The sequence below is a fragment of the Puma concolor genome, chromosome A1, assembly GCF_028749965.1.
Source record: "Puma concolor isolate L17-30 chromosome A1, mPumCon1.1.hap2, whole genome shotgun sequence".
NCBI classification, from domain to species: domain Eukaryota; kingdom Metazoa; phylum Chordata; class Mammalia; order Carnivora; family Felidae; genus Puma; species Puma concolor.
Genome location: NC_141667.1, coordinates 29,431,136 through 29,441,355, shown reverse-complemented (window position 1 = coordinate 29,441,355; position 10,220 = coordinate 29,431,136). Strand labels below are relative to the sequence as shown.

General features: G+C 40.7%; 1 protein-coding gene across 2 annotated transcripts in view; it reads left to right on the top strand.

Moving 5' to 3' along the window:
* The window catches only part of NADK2 (NAD kinase 2, mitochondrial), a 47,838-nt gene continuing 37,618 nt past the window's right edge, over window positions 1-10,220 (top strand). The window contains exon 1 of one of the 2 annotated variants that reach the window (XM_025924415.2): window positions 1-456. In XM_025924415.2, the coding sequence (XP_025780200.2) occupies window positions 157-456 (300 nt within the window). In that variant the 5' untranslated portion in view covers window positions 1-156. The remainder of the gene's footprint in view (window positions 457-10,220) is intronic. The other variant, XM_025924416.2, reaches the window with a different exon arrangement.

Genomic DNA, 10,220 nt, shown 5'->3' with positions numbered 1-10,220 from the left:
CGTCAACGTCTGGGCACGTCCCCCTCGCGGCGCGGGCCACGCACTGTAGTGCTCTTAACCTCTGCCCGCCCGGCGCGGAGTTAGAGGCCGGGTCTGCGCGGGCCGCGCGCACTGTTGGTGGCGGCAGCCCGGGCCTGCAGCCCCGCCGGGCGGAGGATGACTTGCTACCGAGGCTTCCTGCTGGGCAGCTGTCGGCGTGTGGCAGGCGGCCGGGCGGCGGTGCTGAGGGGGCCGGGCGCTGGAGGCCCCGCCGCGCGGCCGCGGCTCTGCGGTGACGGCGGCGGCCGGCGACACCTGGGGCAGGGGCAGCTGCGCGAGCTGGCGGGCTGTGGCAGCCGCCCCGAAGGCGGCTTCCGCCCCTCGCGGGTGGTGGTGGTGGCCAAAACCACCCGGTATGAGTTCGAGCAGCAGCGGTACCGTTACGCGGAGCTTTCGGAGGAGGATCTGAAGCAGCTGGTGGGTCCCTGCGGCCCCCGCGGTTTTGTGTGTGCTCGACCCCAGCTTTTTGGTGTGGCGGAGACCTCTCGGGATGACCTTCTACCCCGGCGCCCTAAATGCCCAGCCTTCCCCCCTCGCTGCCCTCCATCCTTCTGGCTTCGCTCGTAGACCCCCGCCCTCTGTGTATGCTGGGGGGGGGGGGGTCATTGAAACTGCAGAGACCCCCCCCAAGACGGGGAGGAAGACTTGGGGGGGCAGGGGCTCCCAGTGGGAAGGGTTTGGGGATTCATTTGCGCCCTCACTAGCCCCACTCCCTATTCTCCCTTTGGGGATTATCAACAACAGCCCCGAGAAAGGTGGGCCAGTGGCTGAGGTCTGGACGCCCTGGAAACCGCTCCCCAAGCCTCCCCGAGAAAAAGCTCCCCCCCCCCCCGGGCGCCGCTGCGGGAAGTGGGAGAGAGGACCAAGGTACCGCGGACACACCCCCTTTTACTCCGCAGGACTGCTAGGCCTGGGATACTCCAGAAAGCTGGTCTGGGCGAGCCTTTTCCGTGATGGAACGTGGTCGTCAGACAAGGTTCTAGCAGCTTGTTTTAAAAGCACACGTGTTTTGAGTTCAGAGGTTAGCAAGGGAGAAAATTTGACTTTGTGTTATTAAGTAGAAAGGGCAGGACAGAAGGCAGGTGAATCTGGCAATTATGAAATAAAGAGCCTACGTCTATAACATAGTATCTCCACAAGAGACTGTATTTGGTACAGATAGTAACATGTTTGCAGAAGTATATAAATCCATCCAAGAAAAAGCCCTGAATATCTTCTCTCTTCCCTCTCCTTTTGAAACTTCTGAACCCATGCTCCCTATCCACCAACTCTAGGAAAAGGGGAGTGAAGATGCTACCATGAACAATATGGAAATCTCTAATTGTTGATACTGTGGCCCCAAAGGCTCTGGAGTTATACATGCTTATAACCATAATCTTGTAGAATTCTGTGTAAGAGTGGACAGCTTGTTTTAAACTTCTGGTATGGTTTGTAATCTTCAGATTTTTTCGTAATATTTTGCAGAGGTATCAAAATGAAATTGTAAATCCTCACTGCTTAAATATAGTCTGTTTTCAGCATTAAACTTCTTGATTCTTCAATGAGTTAATTGAGCAGGGTCCCTATTTTCCTTTAATGGAGGTGCTAGGTGCAGGTGTGTTTCCTCTCAGTGTTTGAAGATGTAGCGATTTATAGAAGACAATTGTATCATTTTGAAAAGTAAATCAGTTAATTTGAGTAGGAAGTTGGAGTAGTTATGTTTTGCCAGGGAGTGAAATTGGGGATGAGGCAGGGAATAATGTCAGAGGCAAGCACATTGTTTCTGTTCTGGGAAAGAGGTGTGTCCCTTGGATTGTACTCCCAGTTTTGCAAGATCTACTTTTTAGAAATTGTCAAACATATGTATAAAACTGTTTTCTATACAATTTTATCAAAGCCCCTCGCAGCAGTTTAAAGTAGTACACTCCACTGGCATGTTTGGAGTGTGGGATTGGGATTTAGGAGCTTGGGGTTCTAGGCCCAGTTTGTGTGGTTAACTTCCTATCAGTCTTTTTAACTTCTCTGGGCCTCATGCATGAAAATGATACCTTTTTGTAGTACTGTCAGGTTTTAAAAGTGCTTTCACCGAGTTCAGTATATGAAACAGTAGGCTGGACTAGATAGCCTCTACAGGCTCTTTTTCGTGCTGGCATTTTGAAACTCTGGATGATTTTTCAAGGCCTCAGGAAGATGAGTGTCCTCTAAATTAGGTTAATTCTGGGACCTCTGAATCAGATTGCCACTAATCAAAACATTTTAAATGTAGGCAGATCAATAAGTCTTTAGAAATTGAACTACATAGTGTACCCACTATGGGTATCTAAAGAGAAATCTCTAATAGGTAAATATTTGTCTATTGCTAGGTAATGCTGTTTGGGAGAAGAAAACTTAGCGTTAAAACTTCTGTACTATAGAACACATGGTTTTGTAATCTCAAGGCAGTGAAATAGTCATTGTCATTTCAGTTACATTATATTGGATTAGTTCCTTACTGATTTGAGTTTACCATTAACATTAAAGCCAGTATTCAGAATGGAATAGCAGTAGATGGAGTTGAGGCCAAATATGGGGCTGTGTAAAGTTTTTCTAAAATGGGACTCTGTAGTAGGACTGATAAGCTGGCTAATATTGTTTGCTGTTTTGCTGGGGTAAAAGATACTAAGATATATGAATAATGTGAATTGAGTACAAAAGAAAGTGGCCATGTGCTTACTTTAGTCTCTGGCACCTTACCTCTGGTGTCTATAGTGTCATGGTAACCTGAAGTTTTATACCAGAGGGTTCTCTTTTGTTGTGGAGGTGGTGGTTTTGTTGCAGAATAGGTCTCTGTTAGGTTGTTAAAATGCAAATAGAAGATGAAGGATGGAGTGCCAGTATAATCTTATACCCCAAAGCCTCATGGGTTACTTAAGTAGAAGAAATACTTCTTAGTTGATAAAGCGTGTACAAAATAGGGTTAAATCTTTGAAGCTTGGTCTTTCACTTTTATTGGTGGCATTGCTTTATTTTTAATTCGTGCAGTGATGTTTCCTGTGAATTTCTGGTGTAGGATTTTACCTCTGCTGGCTCATTACCTTGCAAGGGATAATTAAACTATTATTCCAATTTACTTACATCATAAGAGATACAGCTGTTGGCAGATGTGGAACTTTTATTTATAGGGTCCATGACACTCAACAAATTAGATCTTTAGATGAATCAAAGATGATTGGAAAGGGTTTTGCCATTGTAAACATGCCTTATTGGCCAAAGAGAAGGTTTTATTGAAAACTATTTTAATATATACTAAATGAGACATGAACAATTTCCACCCTTCTCTCCCTCCACTGCAACTCCCTTTAATGGTTGCCTTATTTATTTATTTATTTATTTATTTATTTAAAGTTTGGGTGTGTGTATGGGTGTGTGTGTGTGCATGCATAAGCAGAGGAGGGGCAGAGAGAGAAGCAAAGAGAGCATCTCAAGCAGGCTCTGCTCTCCAGGAACTGTGAGATCATGACTTGAGCTGGAACCAAGAGTCACTTAACCAACCTAGCCACCCCTGCAGGCACTCCTAGTTGTTGTTGTTGTTTTTTAATCTTTATAATGGGATGGAATAATTTCATTTAGCAGTCCCTTTATTACTGGATTAAATTATTCATAGTTATTACCTTCCTAACATATTTGGGAGATCCTAGCACCTTGGATTTTGTTTCCCTTAACAGTGTTTCCTGCAGTGATGGTGTAGCTTAGGTTGTGGTTCTTGGGCAGGTAATACTTTTGCCACATGGTATGCAATGAATGTAGTGTATATGAATATTTATCAAATTAAAGAACATGATCTGGAGTACCTCCAGGGCTTTCTAACAGAGTCTCACTCCTCTCAAATCTTTCAGATACAGGCACCAGAGTGGTCTATCTAAAGTGAACATCTGGCCAGTTTACTCCTCTGCTTAGAACTACTCAAAAGCTCCCCATAACCTGTAGAGTCACCTAGGAAGTTTGTTAAAATGCAGATGCCTGAACCTTTGCACCCCAAGATTCTGATTCAGTTTGTGGAGACTCCAGACTCTGCCTTTATCAACCACACACCCTTAAGGTTGTTGGCTCTGTCCAGGGGACTTCATTTTTAATAAGCTCTCCAGGTTTGCAGGTGGTCCCCAGGTCACACTTTGAGAAACACTGCTCTATGGGAACCTTCATGATCCTTACTTAGTATGCCAAACAAGGCCCTTCATGAACTGGCTCCTGTATGCCTGTTGAGCTTTATTTCTAATCAGTTTTTGTCTCAAACTTCATTTTCCACTAATTTCAAACTGTTTTAATTTTCATTAGGTGCTGTGCTGATTTAATTTTATGTATTTATGGATTAGTGCATTAAAATGTTCAAAATGTAAAAGATACAGAAGGCTATACAATGAAAAGTCTCTTATTCTTGTTACTGGGCACTGTGTTTTTGTCCCTGGAAGTAGCCAGTGTTATCAGTTTCTTGTGTTTCCTTCCAGAAATAATCCATACATACAAATCAACACAATGAAATATTATTTTTATTTGTCCCACCCCTTTTTACTTAGTGATAACATACTATTTAAGCTATTCTGCACCTTGTTCTTTCTTTAAAATAGTATGTGTAGGAGTCCATTGTGTGCATGTCTTAATTTATTAAAATACATTCTGTAATGGGGGTGCCTGGGGGGCTCATTCTGTTAAGCTTCTGATTTTGGCTCAGGTCATGATCTCAGATTTGTGAGTTTGAGCCCCACATTGGTCTCGCTGCTGTCAGTGCAGAGCCCACTTTGGATCTTCTGTCCACCCCCTGCCATGTCTCTACCCCTCCCCCGCTTGCATGCATGCACACTGTCTCTCCCTACCCCCCCCAAAATTAACATTAAAATACATTCTATAGTGAGTAACGTGTGTGTTAATTTATGTATGTGTGAACCAGGCTCTAAGATAAATACCTAAAAGTGGAATTGCAGAGTCAAAAGGCATGTACATTTGAAATTTTAATGGGTATTGCTAAATTTCTTCCCTTCAAGGCTGTACCAATGTATACCTTCCCCAGCAATGGATGAAAGTTACTGTTATTCCACAAGAAGTTTATCACATTTTGGAGTTTTACCAAGCTGGGAGGTGAAAAAATGGTATTTCAGGGTGGTTTGATTTGTATCTGTTAGTGTCTTTTCCTCTGTAGCCTCTTTTAGTGTGAATACTTCTCTTTCCTCTAACCAAATTCCTTTGAGGTCAAGCTCCAGATGTTACTGTCATAGGAAGCCTTCCTTTGTAACCTTGCTGTGCCCCTCTTTGGCCACCAAAGTTGTGTTAGGTACTCTTCACTGTATCTTCCCAATACTTACACATTTGAGCTTTCCACCTTTGAGTATAATCTGATTATTTTCTTCTCTAGACTTCAGGGCAAAGACTGCATCTTATTCATCATCCTCTCCACCTTCCCATCCCCACCAAAAAAGGTAGTAAAACGTTTGTCTTTTTAAAAGTTATTTTTAGTTCTTTTCTCTTGGAGGCTTCCAGTCCAGAGCCGTATTTCCAGCTATCATTCTTCCGAAAGACGTTAGCTGCTGAAATCTTAAGATAGAGGTTACCAACATGAGTTTCCTGGAAGAGGCTTCATGTGTTAAAGAAACATGAGCCTAAAAACAGGATTTTTATTTGACCGTGGGAGGGGGACAGAAAAATGTGTCAAATTTTGTGCGATACAACTTGGAAAATAGAGACTCACAGTACACTCCTTCCCATAAATATTTGTCATTAAATGGGAGACCCAGAAAGATGTAAAAGGGTTGAATATTACAGTAGCTGAAATTCCACCACTAATGTAATCATTGACTAGTGTGCTTTAGAGCCCTGATTTTCAGGCTTTTCTTATCAGGATTACCTAGGGGAGGTTTTCAAAACTACAAATATGTGGCCAGCCATGAGACTGTAAACAACATAATTTCTTACTGTGATCCCTTTTCCTGTGTTTTTAATTATATGAATTAAGTTTTGAGTAAAAAAGTGTTTATCAATACACATTAGTATCTTCTTAGCTAGTAAGGTGTAAGTTAACTTTATTTTTTGCTATCATTGATCTTTGTAATACGTAATAGGTGTATTTCAAAATATCACCAAATGTGCCAGTTATTTCATGCCTTAGGAAAGTTCATTATATATGATGTGGATTGTGCAGGAGATTAGACCAACCTCCAGAAGACATTTGCATTCAAGGAGAGGTTAGTCAATTGGATTTCTTCTTCCTAACTGAAAGTTGGTAGAATTAGGACATAGGAACAGAATAGTTCTTGGCCTGTGTAACTTAATCATTAAAATGAGGCTTAGTGCCCTAATGAGCATTTACATTTCCCAAGAAGGAGTGAAATCTATAGCTAATGTAGGGTTGTTGGGAGTCTCTAGTGGACAAGTCTTGGATTAAGAGCAGGGGCACCTTGGGTGGCTCAGTCTTGGATCTGAAGGGGCGTCTGGGTGGCTCAGTCGGTTAGGCGTCTGACTTCAGTTCAGGTCATGATCTCACAGTCTGTGAGTTCGAGCCCCACATCGGGCTCTGAGCTGACAGCTCGGAGCCTGGAGCCTGCTTTGGATTCTGTGTCTCCCTCTCTCTCTGCACCTCCCTTGCTTTTGCTCTCTCTCTTTCTCTGCCTCTCAAAAATAAACAAACATTAAAAAAAAACTAAAAAAAAAAAAAAAAAAGGCAGGAGATCTGAGTTTGGATACTGGCACCAATCTATTAGCTTTGTAAACTGGATCAAGTAACCTAACCTCTTTCTATTTATCAGCCTCTTTGACTTTGAAATAGGTATAATGTTTGTTTTTCCTTGTTTACATGATTTTTAGGAAGAGCAAATTGACTGATAATTTACATAATTTAAAGCAGCATAATTAAGATTTTTAGCCACAATAATGATCATTATGTAAATGTCACCATTATTTATTAAATTTTTTACCTAAAATGGTACTAATTTGGTCACTTCAAAATAGGTTCCTTTGTAAAACAGATGGTTAAAGTAACTGAAGACTTATTGAATTTAACTTTTGCTCATTTTTTTTTTTTTAAGCCCATTTCTTGGAGGAAGTGATAGTTTTCAATTGTTTACTTTCTTCTAAGAAGTATTTTTGTGGGGCGCCTGGGTGGCTCAGTCGGTTGAGTGTCCAACTCTTTATTTTGGCTCAGGTCATGATTCCAGGGTTGTGGGATCGAGTTCCGTGTTGGGTTCTGTGCTGAGTGTGGAACCTGCTTAAGATTCTCGCTCTCTCCCTCTGCCTTTGTCCCCTGTTGTCCTCTCTCTCTCAAAAAAAAAAAAAAAAAGTATTTTTGTAGTGGAGAAAATAATTATAAAAATTATGGTCTTTAAAAATAAGATCTAAAAATATGTTTCAAAATAAAACTTGCTTACAGTGTCACTATTGCCAACATTCATGAAGTTTGTTGGTTAATTTGTTTAAAGTGTCACCCATTCATTGAGCACTTGCTAGGTTCTGGGGAACCACAGGTGAATAAAAGGGTTCCCAAATGTATGGAGAAAATATTTTAAATTGTGTTATAACTGTAAGTGGTCCACGGGAATACAGAGAAGGGAGGGAGTAATTTGGGAAGGGTAAGAATGAAAGAGAAAAAGATGACCTTTGCATTTTTTCAACTTTTAAGTAGACTTGCTAGTGATCTTTTTAAAGTTTAGACTTTCCGTTATGAAATGTTTTTACCACATAGAAAACTTTCAAAATAGACCCCTGTATATCCAGCTACTGAGACGTAACAGATACTAATATTTTGCCACATTTGCTTGAGATACTTACAAAAAAATTTTTTTTAAATATTTGTTTATTTTTGATAGAAACAGAGTGTGAGCAGGTGAGGGGCAGAGAGAAGGGGAGACACAGAATCCAGAGCAGGCCCCAGGCTCTGAGCTGTCAGCAAAGAGCCCAACACAGGGCTCGAACCCACAAGCCATGAGAACATGACCTGAGCCAAAGTCGGACCTTTAACCAACTGAGCCACCCAGGTGCCCCAATGCCAGAGATATTTTTAAAAGGAATGTTATAACTAAAGCCTTATCATTCCAACTTTTTTCCTCCCTGTGTCCCTAGAGGTAACCACTAGCCTGAAGTTGTTAAATAAATATATATATATATACACATATATATCTTTTTCATGCGTATGTTATACATTTATTAATGTGACCATGCCCATAAAAAGTGTATTGTGTGTCTTAAAGTTACATCAATAATATATTCTTTAAATTGTATACCTGTTCTTTAGAAATTTGCTTTGCTTATTCACTATTGGTTTTGAAACTTCTCTATTTTGATATATGTTAATTCATTTTAAGTGCTGTCAAGTATTACATTGTTTGGATAATGAGGTTGTTTCTAGTTTTTTTCTATTAAAAAATGCAATTAGAAGTACAAATAATATTTCCATAAGCACTGAACATCTCCCTGATACCCCGTGTTCTCATTAGCACTTGGTGGACTTTATCATTTTTGCCAATATGATGAGAGTGAAATGAGATCCTTTAAGTTTAGGGTATTTTAATTAAATATTAAAGAATAAGGAAGAATTTATATGTCAAGGATAGAGAACAGTACTAATGAGACAGTGGAGAAGTTAATCTTTGCCAGCCAAAAGAACTGAGATATTTCTGACTGTAATCTACAGTTGGAAAAATTTTACATATGACTCACTAAGTACATATACTCGTATTTGAAATAAAAGGTAATATGAAACAACTGAGCAGTTGCATGTAGTAGAGTTTATTCTTAATACCAGTGCTGCTTGTGATCAATAAATTGATGTGACAGCCATTTTAAGGGCAGTTTGAAAATCATTGTTCAAGAGTGAGTATATAGAAAGGGAACAGGTAGGCTGGACCTTATCAGGGTATTAAATGTCATGTGCAGGAGTTTGCTTTATGTCCTAGTCATTTTCAGTGGTTTTTTAGCAATAGAAAACAACTGTCAGTCCTGTTCTCTTTCCCCACAAGAGGAGTGGAGGGTCAGTTTTTCTGAGACGTTAGCATTCTGGGCCTAGTATGAAAGCAGGCTTCTGGTAGTGGTGGTTAGGTTGGAGGACTGGGAAATAAAGACTTTTAAAGGAAGCAGTTAGAAATTCTGGAGGCAGGCTATTACGTGACACCGGATGAGAGCTGATGTTGCCCAGGACTCAAGCAGTGGCAGCATGACTGTGGACAGATTGTTGTTCTTCACCACTGACTGTGGAGATTGAGTGTGAGGGAAGAATTAAAGGTGACTCCTGCGTTTATTCTGTTGCTTATATAAATGTAAGTATTATTAACTGGTATACGGGACTGAGAAGAGCAAATTTGAAGGAGGAATATGTAATCAGATTTAGATGGTTGTGGGGAAAGGTACCTGATCTACCAATGGGGGAGTATAAATGCTCACGTTGAAAATTTGAGCCGAAAGCTTAAAGGAAAGATGTGAGCTAACAGTGTATATTTCATAGTTGCCAGTGTATACTTGGGCCATCAAGTCCTGCAGCAGGGAGGTAACTCCAAGAACACGAAGTGGGAGCAGGTAAGAAAGTCAGAGATGGAACCTTGAGCAATCCCAATGTATGAGGGAATGGGTAAACAGGATAAAAAGAGGAAGGCAGAAGTAGGAAGAGAATTATGGGGAAAGTAAAGGTGAGTGCCTGGGAGGAAGGCTAAGTGAAACTGAAATGATCTAAGATAAATGCCAAATATAGCTGGAGAAATATTTAGGGTTCACTGTACCAGGCCTGATCATGCTAAGTGGAATAGTTTACTTTCTAGCTGTCGACTAGGTATTTCTCATCAGTGTAAGGCAGTTTTGAGTTAACAGTGTACCATTTAGTTAAGTGGGTACTCTTTTTAAGAGTGCTTCAATTCTGCCTAGTGAGTTTACATACCAAACAAACAGGTCATTGTCTCAAAAAGTTTGTGTATTTCTTATGCGTTAAATTTGAAAAGACTATTTCCTTCCCTTACTGAGCTTTCCTGTGACTTATTACAGAGAGTAGAAAGTAGTAACATTCAGCTGACTAGTAAAATAAGTTAAAAATTTGTTTCGTAATAAACTCAGTTTAGGTCAAGTAAAAATATCTATGATACTTTAATAAAAGCAGTTGGATCATTTAGGAAATAACCTATCACATCTAACTTTAATGTGGACAAATTTTTGTTGGTTTAGAATCCATTTTTCCGTTCATGCTTTGTTGTATTTTA